At 45.8% G+C, this 22,212-nt stretch overlaps 1 protein-coding gene across 2 annotated transcripts in view; it reads left to right on the top strand.

Annotated features, from left to right (window-relative positions):
• The first annotated feature begins 4,318 nt into the window (after positions 1-4,318).
• Positions 4,319-22,212, top strand: part of MARCHF4 (membrane associated ring-CH-type finger 4) — an 89,563-nt gene continuing 71,669 nt past the window's right edge. The window contains exons 1-2 of one of the 2 annotated variants that reach the window (XM_024564237.3): positions 4,319-4,851; positions 5,103-7,085. In XM_024564237.3, the coding sequence (XP_024420005.1) occupies positions 6,564-7,085 (522 nt within the window). In that variant the 5' untranslated portion in view covers positions 4,319-4,851; positions 5,103-6,563. Of the gene's footprint in view, positions 7,086-22,212 lie in introns of both variants that reach the window. The other variant, XM_053919061.1, reaches the window with a different exon arrangement.

Here is a 22,212-nt window from a genome sequence, read left to right as displayed (position 1 = left end):
GTGGTGCCTGAAACCTGGAGGTTAAGATCCTGGCTTTGAAATTCATCTTCTAAGCCAGTGCTCTTTACGGTGGAGCTCAAGTGCCACCTGTTTCATAACTGCCCAAAGAACTAGACAAAAAAATATGTCCTAAGTCCCATGCTAGATAAGTAAGTCAGAATCTCTGGAGGTAAGACTCTACCCAGGAATCTGCACCCTTTTTTTTTTCTTTTTGTATAACAACTTAACAAGCACCCAAGGTGATCTTTAAGGCACACAGTCTTGAAAGGAGCTCTCAAAGGTCTTAAGTTCAGCCCACCAGTGAAGCATACCAAAATATTTATCTTTCCTGTAAGCACTCACATTCACACTTGCATTGTCTTGTGAATGACCAAACTTGGTTTGAGGTCAGAGTACCCTGAGGCACAGTAAGCATGGGCACAGTGACTGGTGTAACCCGATCTCTGAATGGACATACCATTACTTTTGCTGTATTCTATTTACTAGAAACAAGTCATTAGGTCCAGCCTACACTCAAGGGCCTGAGTACCAGGAGGTGGGGATCATTGAGAGCTCTTTTAGAGGCTGCCACCACACCTTAACCTGAATTTTGAACTATCTTCTGACATGGGATAGTATGGCAAACAGATAATAACTATATGGGATGCTATATCTGGTACCTGAAAATTTAATTTAAAAGGCAGTGTTCTAAGAACAGCATAGACTTCAGCTTGAGAGAGGCTTCTATTAGAATATAAACTTTAGTGGTCACCAACTATATAACCTTAGACTTAGTTTCTCTGAGGCTCTATTTTCTTTTTATCCAAAAACATGTGGAAAATACTTACCACCTAAGTAGTTTTGAGGATTGGAAAATCATTTGGGCAAGGCACATGCAAAATGCAGGTTTCTAGGTTGCCCCCCCAAATTCTTATTCAGTAAACTTGGGGTGACACCTTATGAATTTCTATTTTTAATGAGTGTCCAAATATTTCCAAGTACATGTACATGGTAGCTGTTAATAATTTGCATGAGAACAGTAATTCTGCAATGATTTTTGAGGAACTTCATGTTTGAAGAGAGTCAACTGTAATAGAATGGAGAGCAAAGTATATTGAGGATTAGAAGAGGTCTAAGTTTTAGCCCTTGTCTGACACTTACTTTGCTGTAGGATCTTAGGCACAGAGCCACCTAATCTTTCTGGACCTCTTTTTTTCTCCAGCCTCTGTAAAAAGCCTTCGAGCCTGAATACTCTCTGTCTAGGTAGAGGAGACACAATAGCGTCTAGCATCAGATCCTTTTAGGGCTTTCCTGGTTGGAGAAGCTAACGCAGTGGCCTCCATAATAAGTCTTTTAGAAACTTCGTGTCTCTTAATATTTCTTCCTGAAGACTATTCCTCAGAGGCTCTCATTCCTCTACCCTCCTAATTCACATGACCCCAGCATCTCTGTATGTAATGAAATATATCTGAAAACAACCTCATTTAAAAGAATAAATCTATTAAGGAGCTGAGAACTTTCTGGCGTGAAATGAAAAATATTGATTGCTTCTCACCTGTTAGCAGTGAAATCCCATCCAGTTAATTAACCTGCTCAGAGATAAAGTTTATTTCTGCCCTTCACCTTCAGCTTCGAATCTTTAAAACCATTAAAACAAGTACCTGGTCAATACATAAATCTTCTCCCAGAGTGGCATTCAGGACCTTCTGTGATCTGGCTCCAGGCCACCTTTTTGACTTTACTTCCGGCTACTTACCTTCAAGTACCTTCCACTCCAGTCAAATGGGAGAACTAATATATTCAGCATTCCCACTGCCACAAATAGGCTTCCCTCCTCTGAATTCTACATATTTTAACTCAGTTCAGATGTCACTTCTTGAAAAGGGCTTTCCTGAAGCTCTGGCATCTTAACCTTCCACCACCTCTCCTAATTGCTGCCAAGTTGTAAGCATTAATTACCATCTTATTGTAAACACTCCCAATACTTTGTATGCCTTTGTAGTACTTATTATTTTGTACCTTCTATTGTGATTATGTAAACATTTAGAGTACTACACCCTGGAGGATGCAATTCCAATTCATTTTTGTGTTCCTACCTCTTCCAACACAATGCCTTGCCTATGATTAGTGTTCAGTAAATATTTTTTGAATGCTTAAATGGAGACTCATTGACTTAACATTTTCTTTATTGTGGCTTTTACTCTTGGGGCTCACAACCACTGTTTCATCATCAGCACAAGGAAACTCTAGCTCAGTGAAGTGTTTTTCAGGATTTACATTATATTTAAAACAGCATTCTCAAGCCCTTCAGTGTTTCTGAAGACAGACCTGTTGTTGCTTCTTATCCTTATCAGCTTTCTGCTTCTAGAAATCCTTTTGCTTTTGGTGGAAGGTTTGGGAAAGACAGTCCTCTTATGGACATTGTCCTTTTCTATAACTCTGAATGCAGGCCTTACGTGGCTTTTCTAGCTTCTGTTCCAATTTACTTGCATACCACACTTGCAACTAGTATTTCACCAGCACAAAAATCAGATATTCAATTTTAGGTAAAGCAGATATTCAGTCATGTATGAGAACCCTCACATGTGTGTGTCTAGCTTGAAGGGAAGAAATACGACAGCTTCACTAAACAATAAGGCCATCATTCATTCATTCAGTGTTCATTTTCTTGACCACCCACCAGACTTTAGGCACTATATTATGTGCTGATGATATAAATATAAACACTGGTCCTTGCCTACAAGGATCTTTAAGTCTTGTACAGAAAGAATGTATGATAAGACCATTATTATAGAGTGTGATTTGCATAATGTCAGAGGGAGGCGTAGGGTGACATGGAGCACAGAGAATTTCCTTTGAGAGCATACAGACTCTTTTTACACAAAGAACTCACCTTTTGCAGCACAGTAGTCATGCTAATACCAATAATATACACATTGTTTTGTACTTATTAATAGCATTGATATCATCTTTGCATCACTCACTCTGGGCCAGGTGTCAAAAGCCTCAGTGGGTGCTGAGGCATGATTCAAACAAGCAGCCACACTGGGTTAACCAAGACCTAGACTTAAGTCCTTGTTCCTTAGAGCTTAGAAGAATGAATCATTCAAGGAGATGGCAACAAAGGGATAATTTTCTTTGATTCAAAGGGCTGAACTTCATGCCAATAATATTTTGGTGCAGTGATTTTGAATGCTATTCTGTCGATGGTTCCTCTATTTCTAAGGACATTACCACAGCTGTGTGAATGACTCATTGGGATAGCTTGTCCAAGTCTATGGCTCTGGAGGGCTGTGTGTGTGTGTGTGTGTGTGAGAGAGAGAGAGGTGTTTCTGAGGAAAGGCAAGAAAGCAGTACAGCAAACATTGAGTGTTTTTAAAGACCACTTTAAGTTTTCTTTTTCTTTCTTTCTTTCTTTCTTTCTTTCTTTCTTTCTTTCTTTCTCTCTTTTTTTGCTTTTCACATTCAGGGGCTATTTCTCTACTAACTTTTTACTTTTCTGCTCACTAGAAACTTCTTGAGAAGAATGAGGTAGGGTGACATGAGTCAGATGCAGAAATAAGAAAAGAAATTCAAATCCTTTTCAAATTACCACTTGTCAGTGGCTCAGTGAAAAGCTGGAGATACTGGTGAAGATAAAGCTGCAATATTACTTTAGACTCTTCTGCACTGCATTGGAAGAGGTCTATGGCTTGGAGTAATTAATGATAACTGTGGGGATGGTGGTGGTGGTCCTAATCCATTCAACAAATATGTATTGAGCACCTACTACTTGTCATCACTGACCTAGACACGTGGGATAGAAATAGACCCCTCTAAACTATTTCTGCCATTTAGAGCTTAAATTCTAGAAGAAATTGGCAAAAATTGTCCTAGCATTTCTCTCCTTGAAATGTTTCTTTCTCGTCAGTTCCTAGCCATGAATGGCTTGTTCTCCATCAAGTCCCAGCATCAACATGAGAGTCACAAAAACTTTACCTCTTCCAAAGCTTGCACACTGATTATCTGCTTTAAAAAATTTATACGAGCAGGGAAATGGACTCTGGTTTGGATGTAGAAGCCTCGACATCTGTGTGGATGTATGTGTGTGGAGGGGGCAGTGACAGTGCACAGTGAGAAGAAATTCTACAGCCGCGCTATCCACTAATACTTTCCAGCTGGGAGAAAATACACGTTAATACCTGAATTGCTCTCCTCCACCCCACTTGCCTTTCCCCTTCATCCTCCATTTCGCTCCCTCCTCCCTTCCTTTCTAAATCCCTCCCTCTCCTCTTTCCTTCCCTTTCCCTAGGTCCCTCCCCACCCCCTTCCTTCGCTCAGTTCTCCCCTTCTCTGGCTCCCTCCCTCTTTAGCCTCTTTCCCTCTCACACCCTTTCCCTCCTCCATCCCCCCCTGTGGCGGCTGCGTCAGGCCCCCACCTGCCTGACGCGCCGGGTCTGGGCGGGAGCTGTCCAGTAGCCCGGGGTGCTGAATGCAGCAGCAGCGGCCTCAGCGGCCGCGGCGGCCAAAATAGCTGAGAGCTCTCTTCGCTCCAAGCACATTGTTTCCAGTCCTCGGACGGTCAACTCACAGCCCACGCCACCTCCCTTCCAGCACCACCCCTTTGGGGACTGAGCCAAGGGGGCAGCATTCGCGGCGGCGGGTGCCGAGCAACGGAAGACGATACAACACCTGGTGGCAGCCTGGAATCGGATTTGCTTCCTCTTGCCTTTTATAAGAGATATATTTATATACGGTTTTGGGGAGTCGCGAGAACCAAGCCGGAATCAAGTGCTGACTGCGTCTCACCTCGGCTACACTGCTTCATTTCCCTCTGCCCACCTTCAACTGGCCCCGCAAACAACCCTTACCTCGTTGCACCTGCGAGAAGAGGTAGCAAGAGCAAGCCCAGCCGGCTGGAGGCCGTGGAGAGGACGGGTTGGCGGCGTGGAGGGGGTCGGGTGGAGCGGGCCGAGGCCGCCTTTGGTGGGGTGGGGGGGTGTAGAGCTGCCGTGAAGACCCGGCAGCCGCCCTCCTGCGCCCCCACCCCTCCAGAAGCTCTCTTTCCCGACTATTTGAGGACAGAATTATTCTTCTTTCACTAGTATCGTTTCATTTTCATTACCCCCTTTCTTACTCCTCAGCCGCCCCCACCCCTGCGCCTGCCTCGCCTCTGGTTGCATGGCCGCGCTGCCCCGGCGCGGGGGCGCAGGGCCAGCCCCCCGGGAAGGAGGAGGAGGAGGCGGAGGATCATGAAGGCTGAAGTCGTGGCCGCGCCGGACGGCGAGCAGCAGCCTGAGGACGAGCCAGAGCAGCCCCCGCCCCGGAGACGCCCGGACACCGACCAGCAGTCGCCACTGCCTCCCCAGAAGCAGCATCGCCGGCCGCGGGCAGACCGGGAGCCCGACGGCGAGGGTGACCACCGCCCCGCGGAGGAAGAGGAGCAGAACGCAAGGCCACTCACCCGCCCGGACCTGCCCTTCTCCCGGCCCTGGGCCCTCGCCGGAAGGGATCTTTGATGGAGCCACGGGGAGGGGGCCTTGGATTTACAGACTGCCGCAGGGGTGGGCTGGGGGTTGAGATCATGTAACTACTCCTTCCTTCGGTCCCTTCCTACACGCCCCTCGCCTCTACTCCTTTTCTCTGCTCCACTGCCTCCCGCCCCCCGTACACACCCTTCTTCTAGCCAGGATCTTAATGCTTAGGAAGAAGGCGTTCTGCAAGGGTTAAGAGATCTTTTCTTTTTTCTCCCCTTTCCCCTTTCCCACTCCCTTATTTCCCCACCTCTATTCTCCTAATTGGCTTTCCCCCTTTCTGTGCAGTCCTTTGGCTGCAGAAGCAAAGCACAAGCCCCTGGCCCAGGTTCACCTACAATCCCTTCCCTGACTCCAACCACTCTCTTAAAAGCAACGCTGGTGCTTCTGGGGTTAATTGCCCTAGTTTTCTGTCCAGAGAGTTAAAATTGTCCCAACCTCCTTCTTTCCCACCTTACCCGTCCCCCCCTCACCCCCCGCCCCCCAAACCAATCTCTTGCTACCCGAGGGAAAACAGTCTTTTCTCTCTCCCACATGCTGGTCCTCAACTCTTCACTGAGCTACTTTGCCCTCATCGCAGCTCAATCCACTCTAAATTTGATTTAAAATCTTCCCCACCTTTTTATATACAAGAAAAAAGATATCCCACTGCCCAGGAATTTGAAAACAACCTAATAATCCTCTCCTGGGGAATTTCATAACAATTAGACCTTTATCTCAAGGCCCTAACAACCTGTCCTCAACATTTTTTATTCCCCTGCTCCTACCAGTGACCTCAGGTCAAAGGCACAGAGGAGGAACCCTGAGCAAAGCCTAAGGTTGGGGTTAGGTAGGCTTGGAGGGCAAGAAAAACTTTTTTTTGTTGTTGGGTTTTCCAGGTAAAGTTCAGAATCAGTGACTTGCAGTCATAAGTCCTGAGGGTAATTTATTTGCTACTTGGAGGGGGTATTAGAGGAGCCAGTGAGAAAGCAGACTCCTGCATATCACAGCTACACTGTGGACCCCCAAATCATTCTATCTTCTGCAAAGACTCCAGCTGCCCCTCCTGGGTTCTCTGCTTCCACTGGGCACATGCTGATGCCCCTGAGCGGGCTGCTCTGGTGGTGGTGCTGCTGCTACTGCTGTGCCTGGTACCGCTGTGGACTGTGCACCCCGGCTCCCCAGATGTTGCGCCACCAGGGTCTCCTCAAGTGCCGCTGCCGCATGCTCTTCAATGACCTGAAGGTTTTCCTACTGCGGCGCCCCCCTCCAGCGCCCCTGCCCATGCACGGCGACCCCCAGCCCCCTGGTTTGACAGCCAACAACAACACCCTTCCAGCTCTGGGTGCTGGAGGGTGGACAGGCTGGAGGGGCCCTCGAGAAGGGGTGGGCAGGGAGACCCCTCCTCTGCCACCTCCACCACTTTTGCCACCGTCTTCTGTGGAAGATGACTGGGGTGGCCCAGCCACAGAGCCACCTGCCTCGCTGCTCAGCAGTGCCTCCTCAGATGACTTCTGTAAGGGCAAGGCCGAGGATCGCTACTCACTGGGCAGCAGCCTGGACAGTGGCATGAGGACCCCGCTGTGCCGAATCTGCTTCCAGGGGCCAGAACAGGTGAGACTGCTTTTCCCTCTTCCTGCTTCCTTGTGATATCTCCAGATCTTGCAGATTACTGGTTCCTACTGGCCCTGGGGAACCATTGTGTCATGTCTAATGTGAGGACTGTAAGTTTTAAGGGCTCCTCAATGATGTTTTTTCTGGTTAAGTTTTCCCAAAAGGTGTCTGGTTCCTGGTGGAGCCTGTTTGGTGGCTCAGTTGTATCTCAGTTTTTGCATTTTCCTTCCAATGCTAGTGTCTTCAGTTGCATGCAAAAATTCTGTAAGTGTCCTCAGAATAGAAGATCCAGAAGTCAGAAATGAAGGAACTTGGTGGTCCATTCATATTTGTTGTGAAGATATCTTTTATCTGATGTGTTATTAGTGACATTTTCCCCTACCTATCTTCAGTTCCGGATTCAAAGTTCTTCCCTCCATGAAAGTGTGTAGAGATCTTGGGCTCTTTCCCTGTTCTCACAGACTAAAACCCAAAAAGCCTGTGCCTGATCTTTCATTTTGAGACTACTCCCTTCCATGGGATATTGTATTCTCAGCAGTGTGTTTCAGTCACTGTAGAGGAAATGGAGAGGGATTCTATGTCCGAGAAGACTACAGTTCGTTAACACACTTCTTGGCAGATTCAAATTTTTCCTAGGTTGAAAGCAGGTAGGTAAGTGGGGTGGGAGTGAGTTTAAGGTAAATAGAGAAGCTAGTAGGAAATCTTGTCATCTATTCCCCTTCTCAGGCCTGAAGTGCATCAACTTAGATGGTCCCGTCAACTCTCCCCAGGATCATCCAGGATAGGGGATGGCAAGTACCTCATGGACCAGAGTCTTCTCAAGCCTTAGGGTTCTCACTACCCCATTCATTCAGATTTTCACAGATGTACTTACCCCGCCCCCTTTGAGATCCACTTCTAATCTAGTGTCTGCAGTGCTGGATAGCACGTGCACACTCTTCTAGAGTCATATTGTGGCAACACTTTCCATAGAATCCCAGATCTAAAAATCTGATCTAGTTAGTCATGCTGGAGAAAGAATCTTCACTTGCACCCTGGGCAGGATTATGTGATCACATCAGCCGCTTCACCACTGATTTCCAAGAAGTGGGGGGAAGACTTCTGGGTGCTCCCTGAACAAATGCAATGCATTAGAATGCCATGCTGGTGTTCCTGAGTGGTCCTGATTCTCGTTGAGGACTTGCCTTGTGAGAGGCAGGCTTAGCTGTCATTTTCATTCATTTTTGCTTAGCTCTGAATGAAGAAAGCACTTCGGGGACAGATGATGACTGGGGCCACAGCCTGGCCATTATTAGAGGAGGTGATGTAGATCTCATGGTGAATAAATATCTCTGAGATGTTGAGGGTTGGATTCCTCCTTCTGGTGATGAGGACTGCCTGAAGTCCCAAATGAAGTATTGCCCAGAGTTGAGGGCTCCTGTTAAGGGAATAGGTCCAGGATCCCTGCTCAGTGCCTTTCTTTCAGCCCTTCTCTTCACTTCCAGTGTGGGGCCTCCAGCAGACACAAGGTGGAGTGGCTTGGCTGAGCAGGAGGGATGCCTCACTCTGGAATACACCTGGATCTTGCCCCAATCAGGAGCCTCATCTCTTCCAAAAGAAGGAATTATTTAGTTTCTTAACTTCTCAAGCTATTTCTTTCTTCTCCCATATGGGCTTGCTCAGATCTATATGTCACAAGGTCTGCTGGGAGTGTGGCTTTTGTTAAGAGCACCCTTGTCCATAGAGAACAGCAAGACTTGGAGCCTGTTTTGAATGGTATTTCATCTGCTGTGTGAACTTCATATCGCTTTATGCCTCTGGGCCCCTTTTCCAACTTCTGTCATTCGAACATACATTTTTCAGTTCCCCCTCCTTTTCTTATATGTGTTGGGAATATCCAGGAGATAATGAGCATGAAAATGCCTTGAAATGAATTAATATATAATAGAATGTATTTTCATCATGAAAAAGCAGTGTTTTGTTGAGAAGAGGAAAAGAATGAGATCATAAGAATATTGTGAAACACCTTCATGTGCTACAGGGTTGGGTCAGAGATTAGGAGCTTTTCTTTCTTGTTTATTATGTTTATAATGTGTCATAAAGAAAGCATTGACTAAAAAAGCTAACCCCAAGAAAGAAATGGACTCTATTGTTATGTGGGAGAAATAGGATATCATGTTGGCATTAAGATGGGATCAAATCAAGTAGTTCCTGCATATGATTCTTATATTTTGGGTATTTGCTTTATCTGTGCAGGAACCAGGAAATTAAAATGAAACCTTGTTAAAGAAGTATTAGGAGTAATGTGGGTTAGATGTGGGGAACATATTTTCCCACTTTTTGTTCATCTTTCTCCAAATCATTTCAATGAGGAAGGGAGACAAAGGGGAAAGAAATGAGAAAAACTTTCTTGAGAAGGGAAAGAGAGTGGGTGTGGGGAGAGAAGCTGAGATTTCAGTATCTCGGTTTCTGTTCAGGGAGAGAGCAATTGTCTACAAGTGGCCCTGAAAGGAGCGCTGACAGTCTGTAATCTCAGGGCTAAATGTCTTGGTCTTTTCTCTGCCCAAACAAAGGAACTGAACAGCTCCCAGTCATTTGCCACCACACCAAGGGCTAAAGACTGCCAAGAATGAAGATGTGGTCTCTTCCTGCTAGGAACTTATAATGTATGTGGTGAGGGGCAACTGAAGGATCCAGCTAGTACCACATATTTTTAAAGGACTTGGTGTCATTCATTCATACATGCATTTAATACATATGGGCTGGGTATCTATAGTGTACCAGATGCTGTTCTAGGCACTGAGTGTCCAGGAGTGGGACAAAGAGATGAGAACAAGAGGAAAATCAGTTAGACAAGAGTGAAAGGGAGGGCTTGCAAAAGATGTGGCTACATTAGATACAGTGATCAGGAACAACCTTCCTAAGAATGTGCCCTCTGAGCTAACACCTACATCATGAGAAGGACCCCCTGAGGCAAAGGTCTGGGGAAGAGCATTTCAGGTGGAGGAACAGCAGTTTCAAAGCCTCAGTATGAACAAGCTGAGCATGTTTGAGAAACAGAAGAGAGGACAGGAGGAGGGAGAGGGACAGGTGTGAACCAATGCTTTGAGAGATGGCTTGGCTTCACACTGTAAAGCTGATTGAGTACCCACTTCCCTCTTCTAAGCCATTTATTCAGGTGGGACAGGGGTCAAGGACCCATGAGAGTGTGAGACAAGAGCCCTGTCATCAACCCTTCACTCTCCATTTTTAGTTCACTCTGAGGGTCCGTGCACCTTGGCGGGTAAGCTGAGGTGTCTAAAGCCAGGTGGCCCCAGTCTGAGGTCTGAACACATGGCATAGCCTCTCTGTGACTCGGGAGCCTCATCTGTAAAACGGGATAATGATGATAGTCCCAATTTATAAGGTCATTCTGAGGATCAGATGAGTCAACACGGTTAAAGCAGTGCCATCACAGTGTGTTGTTGTTGTTGTCGTCGTCGTTGTTGCCATCATCTCAGAAGCACGAGGACTCTCCCCTTGCCTCACCTGAAAGGAAAAATGTGTCCGGGCTCCCAGTGTGGCAGGAGGTCTGCTGTGGTCACAGTCTGTCTCAGGAGGTTGTTTCCTGTGTGCTCACAATGCTCTCAGTGCTGCCCTGTTTCCTCCATCGAAAGTCTCTACGGAGTGCCCACCTATGCCTGCTGTCCTGCTGAGCAGGGTCTAAAGAAACAGGGCTGATGTGGCCCTGCCCTCTGGGAGTTTGACAATCCAACCCAGACATCACAGAGGCTGACAGAGATCCAGAACACAAAGACAGTGAGTCACAGGTGAATTACAGTAATATCGGATACAAGAAAGGGATGCATGTTTAAAAGCAGCTAGTGTGTGGGGTGCCTATTCAGAGAGGCAGGTGGGAGAATTTGCTACCTTTTCTCCAATTAGTCAGACAAGGCTTCTTCTCTGTGGCTGCTGAAGGCCAAGTGAGATGAAATAGACTTAGGGCTGAGTTTAGGACACCAGAAGCAGAAGAGATGTGAGACACAAGGGTAGCTTGACAAAGAGGTGGGACTGCTTTGGAGCACCTGGAGGTGGGTACAAAGATAAAACGCACATGGCAGTGGTAGTGGCAGGGCACCTGTTCTGAACTTAATGGAAAGCAGGAAATGAGTCTGAAAGAGATTAACAGGCTTTGTCTACCTCTCTTACTCTTCCTAGGGTCTGCCTCCCTGGAGCTCCGCGTTCAGAAGGGGCAAGAGTAGTGTGGAATATTTTTTTAAACATTTTTTATTTATTCTTAAAGAAAGGGGAAGGGATGGAGAGAAACATTGATGTGAGAAAGAAATATCCCCCGGTTGCCTCTCGTAAAAATGCCCCAACAGGGGACTAGCCCACAACCCAGGCATGTGGCCTGGCCCAGTATCAAACCTACAGCCTTTTGCTCTGCAGAATGACCCCCAACCAACTGAGCCTCACCAGTCAGGGCTAGCGTGGAATATTTTAGTCAGTGTTTTGGATTCTTGGGGAGTAAGAGAAAGGCTTCGCAGAGCTTAAGCAAACCTGGAGGCCCCAAGATGCAATTAGAATCCTGGGAATGGAGATCAGACATAGAGCATTCTAGAAGAGAGCCAAAAGTCCATTATTTTCTTAGCACTGTGGTTCAGTTTTATATTTATTTGCATGATTATTTAATTAATATCTGTCTTCATAAAGAACAGACCTATCCCTAACATTCATGGAACCTCAGGCAAGAGTATAGAGGATCAAATGGCATAGGCCAAGATATTTAAAAGTAATAATTTCAGCAAACAAACTGTTAAACAACATGCATTTTATCCATCTATCCTTACAAATATACCTGCAGAACATTCTGGAAGATAGGTTTGAATTTAGAACTGTAGCCCTGGCTAGTGTGGCTCAGTAGATTGAGTGCTGGCCTGTGAACCTAAAGGTCACTGGTTTGATTCCCAGGGCACATGCCTGGGTTGCAGGCCAGGTCCCCAGTGGGGTATGCTTGAAAGGCAACCACACACTGATGTTTTTCTCCCTCACTCCTCCCTCCCTTTCTGTCTAAAAATAAATAAATAAAATTTAAAAAATAGAACTGTTAGATTCTTCTTAATTCTGTGCCAGCCAAGTGGGGATATCTGGCCCTTGGACTGCTGGCCACTCTGATTCCCTTTCCACTGCTGGCTCCATCCTGCACCACGATGAGCCTTGTCCACAGGCATGTGGACACTCCAGCTGGCTTGCCCAAGCTCTATCCATGCTGTTCCTCGTCCCTCTCCCACTTGACTTGAAGAAAAGAAACCTGAGGTTTCTGGGAGCAAACTCATGGCACAATAGGCTAAAATTCCAGAGTGGCGTGTCTCCTTGACCTTGCAGACTCCTCACCCTTTGGACAGGGTGCAGCTGAAAAAGGGCCAGAGTGGGGTCCTCTACAGCAAGGGTGCCTTTTGCCTGGGCCTCAGGGAGGCCCTGCAGAGGACTGTAAGATCTCTGGAAGCAACGACTTGTGTATTTACTCATCATTGGGTCATCAGCTCCCAATCCATTGCCTTGCACCTGCTTCATACTATAAAGTATTTGTTGAATGAATGAGCCTCTAGAATATGGGTCCCCAACCTGTGGGCCACAGATCAGTACCATTCTGGGTCTGTTAAGAACTGGACCACACAGCAGGAGGTGAGCTTGAATGTAATGTGCTTGAATCATCCTGAAACCATCCCCCATCCCCCGCCCATCCATGGAAACTGATCCCTGCTGCCAAAAAGGTTGGGGACCAATACCCAGAGCTCATCCAGTGGCCAGCACCACAGGAGGGGGGACTGGGGAGAAGAGACTACAAGGGAGAAAAGTGCTCGCTGGTATCAAAGGCTGGAGGTGTGCTGTGCAGAAGAGGGGCAGATCTGCTTTGTGGGATCTCCAAGGGCAGTGCTTTGGCTAGCAATGGAATCTCTAGAAAATATGACTTGGTTTTTAATATTAGAAAGCACTTTCTACCAAAGCTGTCCCAAGATAGTACAGGCTGCCTTAGAAGGGGGTCAAATGAGTGACTGGGACTAGTGACCCTCAAGATCCCTTCTGAGCTTGAGAGTTGGGGTTCCTTACAATGACATGGCTTGGGGGTTCCAGAGAAAATGTTAATCCAAGCAGAAAGAGATGAGCCTGCACCCCTTTCCAATTCAAGAGGTTATCTTATCATAGGGTATCTAGTCCCAGTGTCTTCAGCAAAGATCACAAAGAACGGTCTCCGTTCTGTGTTCATAGAAATCCCAAGTTGTTGGCAATCACATGATTGCTGCACTCATGAATTTACACCACGCACATGCCACAGTAGGAGAGCAAGGATTTCATGAACAATAGGCAACTGATACCATCATGGACCTAAGGATGCAGAACATCCCAGAAAAGGGGGAGCCCAGTTACCCTACCCCCAGAGTCATGAGTGATCTGTTTTCATTTTCCCATCTGGGTTTTTCCACTATAGTTTTTCAGTGCCTGCTTCAGCCAGTCCTGTCCCTGTTTAATCTGAAAGCTCTGAGGACCCTTTGCTCACTCCGAATTCTCATCAGTGCTGTAGTTCTTTATTGGGAAATGATGTAAGAATTTTCAAACCCCGCCATTGAGTTCCTGGCTATTTCCCAGATTTAGCTCTCTATTATGCACACACATGCACATGCAAACACACAGATAAAACATTGAGTGCATTGGTCTCACTTCCACAGACCAAATCAGAGATTGGAGTAGGGGAGACACCCGGTATCTTGACAGTTGTGGAGTGATTCTCATCTCAGTTGTCCGTAAAACCTCTAACAGTGTACATCTTGGGATAATCCTTCTTCACTTGCCAGCCTGCCTCTCCTTGTGGTGGGTCAGCTCATTTATTGGGTGTAGCTCCTAGCTGAGTCCCCCATACCGAGTTACTTAATAAAGTAGGGCAGGTGTGAAATATGCATTTCAAAAGAGCCTTGGAGAAGAAAGGAGAGATACTGGAAATCTCAATCTTTCTCTCTCTCTCCCCACACCCCGCCCTTCTCTCTTTTCCAGCTGGTATGTTGAAGAAGCCCAGTTGTGGCCTCTGAATTGGGGGAGGGAGAGGGGGTTTGAGGGGGAGAAGATACTAGAAGGAATGCGGGAATGAGGGAGCTGCTTCTTGCTTGCTGGGAAGAAAGCCAACTTGGAAGTGAGCCGGGATAGAAAGGAGATGACCAGTGAATACTGTGTGGCCTGAGCTGCACAACATTCCCCTCTGAGATGTATCAAAGGCAAGAGAGAGTCAACCTGTACAACTATGTTTAGTACACGTGTGATACCACTCTCTGCATATGTGAAAAGAAAAATCGGGCTGCGCGTGGGACTGACTGCCTTATGACAAAATAGGCAAAATGGAGTAAGTTACAATTTAAGTTTCAGGTAGGTGCAAACTATCAGAAAAAAGAGGGGGTCTGTAGATATGGGCTCTGTCCCACTCTGTGATCCAAGCCCACAAGGGAGACACACTGGCCCCGCCTTGGACCCAGCTCATCACTCCCATGAGGATCTCTCCAGGACTTGTGCTCAGAGACATTGAAGAGCATAGATCAAATCAGTTTCCTTCTTTTTGCAAAGGTTACTTTGGATGTGGTTGAAGAAAATCAACATCAGTTTCTCCAAAAGAAGCCTCTTGAAGCTACCTTAACAGCTAACACAGGGCTCTGCACACAGAGGCTCAGTATTTGTTGATCCTTTCCCCTCCCTCCTGGCCCATGTTTATTCCAGAGTGACAGTGCTATATTCGGCCTCTAGTGGACACACGGGAGAAGGTATATTTGTGTGTGCACATGTGTGTGTGTAAATTAAAGTGCCAGGCAGAGGGAATATGGATAATCCTTGAGATCCCTTCTACCCTGTCCAGCCTCATTTTCTGATTCTATGAGGACAAGTAGTGATGATTCTTGTCCTAGTAATCACAGTGACCATTATCCTGACCAGAAGCCACATGGCCAAGAGCAGAGCTTTGCTTATTCTATTGCAGGATGATGGGAAGAACAGAGCCTTTAAAGTCAGAAAGGAATGGATTTAAATCCCAGTTTGGGCCTTTTCCAGGTGGGAGCTCTCGGGCAACTTGTTAAAACTCTTTAGTCCTAGATTTCCTTGTTTACACAACAGGAATAACATTCTGAGCTTGCTCACTTGTTGTAAGGCACAGACATGCTTTGAGAAAGTTCTAGGTGCACAGCAGCTGTTCGTTCCATGGGAGTGATGTTTATCCCATTGTTTTAGTGGGGCTTAGAGGCCTGGAGTGGGCCCCTAGATCCCACTGCTGCTTTTCCCACTCCCCTCTCTTACTAAAGCCTTAAAAAATCAGACATTGTAAGGAAGGCTGTGCTTTGCCCACAGTAAACCCCCAGCAGTTTCTGTGCCTGACATCAGAGATGCACATTTAGATCCACTGTCTCTGTTCAGCAGACTTTTACTTTTGTACTAAGGACTCAGCTGAACCTCTGTCCTCTCCTGCCTAGGTCCCTCATTCCCAACATACCTAGTTGTCTTTATCCATCTCCATCACCACCATGTTCTCGACAGGTCTTTATTAAGTGGCACTCTCTTCTTGGCAGGAACTGTGCAGAAAGACACTTTCCTGGGCTCTGAGTCCCTAGAGGGCAGGAGCAGACTCTGCATTGGGAGGAATATGTAGAGGAAGTGGCAGAAAAACACACTTGCTCACAATGTGACAGCAAGATGTTTGCATTCAGGCCCATCCCCAGACGAGTGTTTCTGAAAGCCTGCGATGGGTTAGACACCCCAGACAGACACGTTAAATGACGTTGACTCTCAAGTGAGAACATTGTTCTTTTCAGTTTGCTCTCATGCCTTATGATTATGTCCAGGATAGAAATAAATTTCATTGGTGTGATAATATGACTTTAGCACCTTTCTAACACTTGTCACTCTCCTTAGTAAACAAAGAGAGAAGGTGTCAGGCTCAGAGCCTTCCGATGCACAGTAATAGCTAGCCAGAATCTGTTAGTCTTGTTTTGTCTGTGTTTGTGTGTTTATTCTTTTTTAAAAATTAATAGACTTTATTGTTTTAGAGCAATTTTAGGTTCAAAGTGAAACCGAGCTGAAAGTACAGAGTTGCCATACACTCACCTGCCCCCAACTCCTCCCACCTACTCCCCAACCGTCAACATCCTGCTCCAGAGTGGTGCATTCATTACAACAAGGGTGAACCACCACTGACACATTATCACCCGAAGTCCACAGTTTACATTGGGGTTCACTCTCAGTGTTGTATACGCTAAGGGTTTAGACACATGCATGATGGCCTAGATCTGTCATTATATACAGTATCATACAGAGTAGTATCACTGCCTTAAAAACCCATCCATTCATCCTTCTGCTCTGACCTAGAACTCTTGGCAACAGCTCAGGCTTTTCCCGACTGTCATGTAGTCGGCATCACACAGTATGTAGCCTTTTCAGATCGGCTTCTTTCACTTGGTAATAGACATTTATACTTCCTCCGTGTCTTTTCATGGCTCGATAGCACATTTCTTTTTAGCTCTGAATAATATTCTATGATAGGGGGGAACTTGTCTATTTTTTCTTTTTAAATGATTCCAGTTTTTTACTTATGGTAGAGGCAAAAAAATCTCCTTTATAAATAAATTTATTGAAGTAGAAATAATGTGAGCCACTTAGAGAAAAATGTTAAGGATAAAGGAAATAATAGTATATAGATGGCCCATGAATACATTGAAAAGTAGAAGTGACTGCCATGTGGGTAACACTGACCTGAGGTGCACACTTTACAATAATAGTTCTGAAACATTCATGGGGCACCAAGAAGTGCTTCAGGAAGAGGGAAAATAGAGTCTCAGACCCAGGGTGGTGCCCCAGAATCCTCCATATTTACAATTCAGTTTGACACTTCCGAAGTAGGTGTTCACTGTAGGAATACAGTATATGAGGCAGGAGTTTGAAAAGACAGCTAAATGGGAAGAAGAAATGCCTCTGCCAGACTTGGGGTTCCTGGGCACACAAGGAACAGAAGTGTGGGCACTGGAGGAGGAGGGAGGGCACAGGACCATGTGACTAGGAAGGAAGTGGCATGTGTCCCTCAGGACTGAGGTAGGAAGGAATGCCTCTTTATCTCTCTGTTCTGCCCCAGTGATTTGAGAGCTACAAGTTTCAGGTGGGATAGCCACAAGATGCAAAAGCCTAACCCACACAGGACTGCACCATGGGAGAGAGAAAACTTTACTTGTGTTAGACACTGTGAACTACGGGTTTGTCTGCTGCCCTGCTCACGTTAATTTCCATGGCTAATAAAACCATCAATTCCCTCTCCTGAATTATGTTCAGAGGGTATTCCGGAGCAAAGTCAAATCAAGGGCCACCTTGGGGAAACCCCAGGGCCCTAGAGTCCCACAGCAGGACCACAGATAGTGCACAGCTTGCTCCCTCACAGCTCACTGAGAACAAACAATGAAGCACTTTAGCTCAGGAATGACATCACTTTTGCCTAAAACTCATTGGCTGGATCTAAAACATAACTCTGCCTAATGGCAATAGGGCTGGGGAGGGTCATCCTCTTCGGTCAGAGAGCAATCCAGGCAAGAGTGAACTCTATAAGTCTCTCCCTCAACAGTGCCGCTGTGAGAATTAAATGAGATAACACACTGCCTGACCCACAGGAAGCACTCAATAAATAGTTTTGTTACTATTTCCTCATTTTTAAAAGGAGGAGGTTGTACTCAGGAATGTCCAGTTCATTCTCGTTCTGCTGTCCACTTTTATGCCACATCAGGTGGAGGAGCCATACCTGGGGATGGTATGAATCCCACTCCCCCCTCTACTGATGAAGTCTCCCTGGAAGAATGGACTTAGAACTGGGCCTTAAAGACAGATCAGGGTGAGAACTTGGAAAACAGGAAATAAAGACTGTTCTGGGCATAGGAACAATGGAAGCAAAGAATCAGAAATGCTTTTGGAGAAAATTAGCACAGTGGATAAGAACATGGGCTTTCATAGCCAAGTAGAGCTGCTTTCCAGTCCCAGTGTTGCTGTGCAGATGTGTGACGCTGAGGGAGTCACTTACAGACTCGGAATCCTCATTTCCTCCATTGGAGCATGGGAATGATAGTAACAGTATCTGTCTCAGAGGTTGTTGTGAGACTCAAATGGCTCAAACGATATAATAATGCATGCAAAAATCTCGGCATAGTGTGGAATACAAACATACAATAGGTTCACAATTGATGTTATCAGACCTCACCAGCTTTCTATTGTCTTCAAATATTTTTTCAAACTTTTTTTGGAGCATTTCTGCCTCAGTGTGTGTATAACTGTGGTCTAACCTCAAAAGGAGCTGCCAAGATATCACAGAAGTAGATGAAACTAAACGTACCCAAGCATTGCTGATAGCTTAAATACAAATTCTCTTACAGCTCTGCTTCCTATTTTTCAATTGCATGGGGAAGCCATTGTGATGAACAAAATCAAAAGCATCCATCTGCTCTGACTGGTGTGTCTCAATTGGCTGGGCATTGTACCACAAGGCAAAAGGTCGCCAGTTCAATTCCTACCCAGTCAGGGCACATGATCTGGGTTGTGGGGGGTTGGGGGACCTGCAAGAGGCAACAGATCCATGTTCCTCTTGCACATCGCTGTTTGTCTCCCTCTCTTTCTCCCTCCCTTTCCCCTATCTAAAAATAAATAAAATCTTAAAAAAAAATTTTTAAAAAGCATCCTTGTGTAGTGTCTTGTTAATAAGTATTGTATTCTGAATCAACAGATACTTAAAGTGCAATCAAGGACTGCTGGGACTTGGACCTAACCTCTCTGCCCAGGCTCCATCCTCATTGCTCCCTCTTCCCATCAGATGATCCAGCCAATCCCCACTGACTGCCATTCCCCACATATACCATGTGACCATCTGCACTTTGATTTCTATTAAAAGATTTCCTTCCTCCCAGACATCCTTCCCATCATCTTTTACCAGCCCAAACCCTATTCTCCTCCAAGCCCGACCTCACATGTCACCTCCCCATTCCACAACTCATCTCATCCTGGCTGTGCTTCCATAGCACTTATTCACCCCAGGCTGCCAGCTCTGCTATCACCATTGACCCCATTTCTTCTCTCCAGTAGACACGAGCTCAAGGGATCGTGTTCCATGTGTCCAGTTAACCTTTGCATTACCCACCAAACCTAGCAGTTGTAGGGGTTCAAAAAGGTAGTATAGTTAATGAAGTCAAAATCCTTTAGATATTTGAATACTTTTATGAATCCACTAAAAAGAAAAGCAGTTTTCCCCTTCTAACCAGCATCTCCCTCTTTCTGCTAAGGGGGGTGCTCTGTATGGAATGGTTTCCCCCAAAATCCCTGCGTTGAAGTTCTAACTCTCAACATGATGATAATTTGCAGATGGGGCTTTGGGAAGCTAATTTGGTTTCGATGAGGTCTGGAGGGTAGAGCCTTCGTGATGGGATTTGTGTCCTTGTAAGAAGAGACACCAGAGAGCTTGCTGGGTCTCTCACTGCCATGTGAGGAAACAGTAAGAGGGTGGCCACCTGCAAACTAGGAAGAGTTCCCACCAGAACCCAACCATACTGGCACCCTGGTCTTGGACTTGTAGCTTCCAGAACTGTGAGAAATAAATCTGTGTTGTTTAAGTTACCCAATATGGCAACCAAGGAGACTAATACAGTGGGAAGGGCAGATCTATGAAACTTATGTTTTTAACTGTTTCAGTAGCTGGCACATCACCCCATCTCACAGTCATTTGTTCAACACACTGAGCACCTACATACAGTGAGTCCATTACTGGTCCCAGCATGGGGAATCTGTCGGTGAGCAGCCAGCACCCCTGCCCTCAAGGAGCTTACCTTCTCGATGTCAGGGGCAGAAACCTGAAGACACTGACAGGCCAGAATGGAGGGACATCCATTAAATAACTGATCAATAGTCTTTGGGAGTATCAAGGTCGTACAAAACAAGGAAAACTGAAGGACTGTTGCAGACTGTAGGATACCAGGGAGAAATGACAACAAAATGCAATGTAGTCTCCTGTAACAACAACAACAACAACAACAACAAAAGGATGTTAGTGAGAAAATTGTCTAAGTTTGAATGGGATCTTTTGTTTGGTTATGTTATTGTAGCATAATTTCCTGGTTCTGACAGTTGTATGGTGAATATGTATGATGTTAACATTGGAAGAGACTCAACAAGGGATATATGGAAACTACTATTTTTGCAACTTTTCTGTAAGTCTAGAAGCAGTTGAAAATAAAAAGCTAAAAAGAAGAAACATGGACATAATCCTCAATTCCTCTTTTTGTTTCCCTTCACCCTTTCTCCATCATGGGTGTGTTTCAATCAACATATTCTTCCGTTTCTTTTAATTCCTAAATATCTCTCCAATCCAGCCATTTCCTTCCTCTTTTTGTTTCCCTTCACCCTTTCTCCATCATGGGTGTGTTTCAATCAACATATTCTTCCGTTTCTTTTAATTCCTAAATATCTCTCCAATCCAGCCATTTCCTGGGAGCTAAACTGCCACCATGTCAGTCCAAGCTCCCCTCATTTCTCCCCTGGATTACTAAGCCTCTATTTTGACTCCCTGCTTTCACTTTTATTTTCTCCATTCTCTTCTCTATAGAATTGTAGAATGACTCTTCACTCAAGTCAGGTTCTTAACGTTGCTTTCAATTCTTCTGTGGGTCTGCTTCTTTCAGACCATGCCCAGTTCCTTGCCTTGTTTTACAAGGCCATTGATGGGCTAGCTTCCCCTTACTTCTCCAGAGTTGATTATTGCCTGCCCTCACTTTTCACCTTCCACTGTATCTTCCTAGAGATATCGACCTTCTTTCAAGTTCAAAGGAACTGTGTTCTCTTTTATCCTAGCCCGTGGAACTCCATTCTCTCTGCTTGGGAAGTTCTCTGCCCCCTGACGTATACACTTTGTGCCTCACTCCATTAACTTCTCTCATCCTTCAGAAGTCCCTGGCCCCATGTATGGGTTGGGCACTGCTCCTGGAAGTTGCTGTATGTCCCTACACTCATCCTGGTGATTACAGCACTCATCCCACTGCATTGTCATCGCTCCTGTGTTCCCCTCTAAACTATAATCCCCGAGATAGGAGGTGTCATGTCTACTTTGTGCTGTTGTTTTCCAGCACCTTGCACAGGGGCCCACACACTGAGGACACTGAATGCATTTTTGTTAAATGAAGGAATCAATATCTCTAAACACTAACTATATGCACAAAAAAACCCCACTGTAGCTTCTAACTATATGTGTTTATTGGGGGTGTTGAGTGCTAAAGAAGTAGAAGATCTTATTTTGATGGTGTGCATACATATATGTGTGTGGGGGGAAAGGGTGAAATCAGTTTTAAGTGTTACTTAACATAGGGTGGCCAACCATTCCAGTTTGCTGGGGGGCTGACAAATTTCCCAAGATGTGGGACATCCAGTGCTAAAACTGGGACAGTCCCAGACAAACTAGGACAGTTGGTCATCCCACAGGAATGCTCCAACTAGCTATACTATAGACTGCTAAACACAGGACAGTAGTCCCCAATACTCAGTGTCTGCTTGCTGTATGTTGGGAAGCACTTGTTGATTGATTGGCTGACAGGTGCCTGTTTGCACACTCTAGGAGAAAGCAACCGTTAGCTGTTTGCCAGGCCACTTAGAATCAAGGAGGTGTGATCTCTGAGGCCTCTGCTTCGATCTTACAGAGGGCAGAAGGGAAGGCTTATGATGTTAGATTTCTAGCATAGAGCTTTTCAGACTTTAATGTGCATACAAACTGCCTGGACTCCTTGTTGAGCTGCAAGGTCTGGACTAGAGCCTGAGGTTCTGCATTTCCACAGGTACCCAGGTCAATGCTAGCGCTTCTGGTCCATAGATCACACTAAGTAGCAAGGGGCTCAGTGGTTCCCATCCTTAGCTGGCATATTAAAATTAACTGGATGCATTCTACAGTTGCCCAGCCACAAACCCAGACCATTTAAGTCAGTCTCTAGGGGTGGGACCAGCCATCAGTATTTTTAACTCTCCCTATGCAATTCCAATGTGCAGACAGGGTTGTGAATCACAGGGAGGGGAAGGAGAGAAAAATACTGCTTGATGATAAGGACTGATTGATTGGTCCAGATGGGCTAGGCTGTGC

The sequence above is a fragment of the Desmodus rotundus genome, chromosome 2 (assembly GCF_022682495.2).
Source record: "Desmodus rotundus isolate HL8 chromosome 2, HLdesRot8A.1, whole genome shotgun sequence".
Lineage (NCBI taxonomy): Eukaryota > Metazoa > Chordata > Mammalia > Chiroptera > Phyllostomidae > Desmodus > Desmodus rotundus.
Note: the sequence above shows the minus strand (reverse complement) of the source record. Positions and strands in the feature narration are given on the sequence as shown.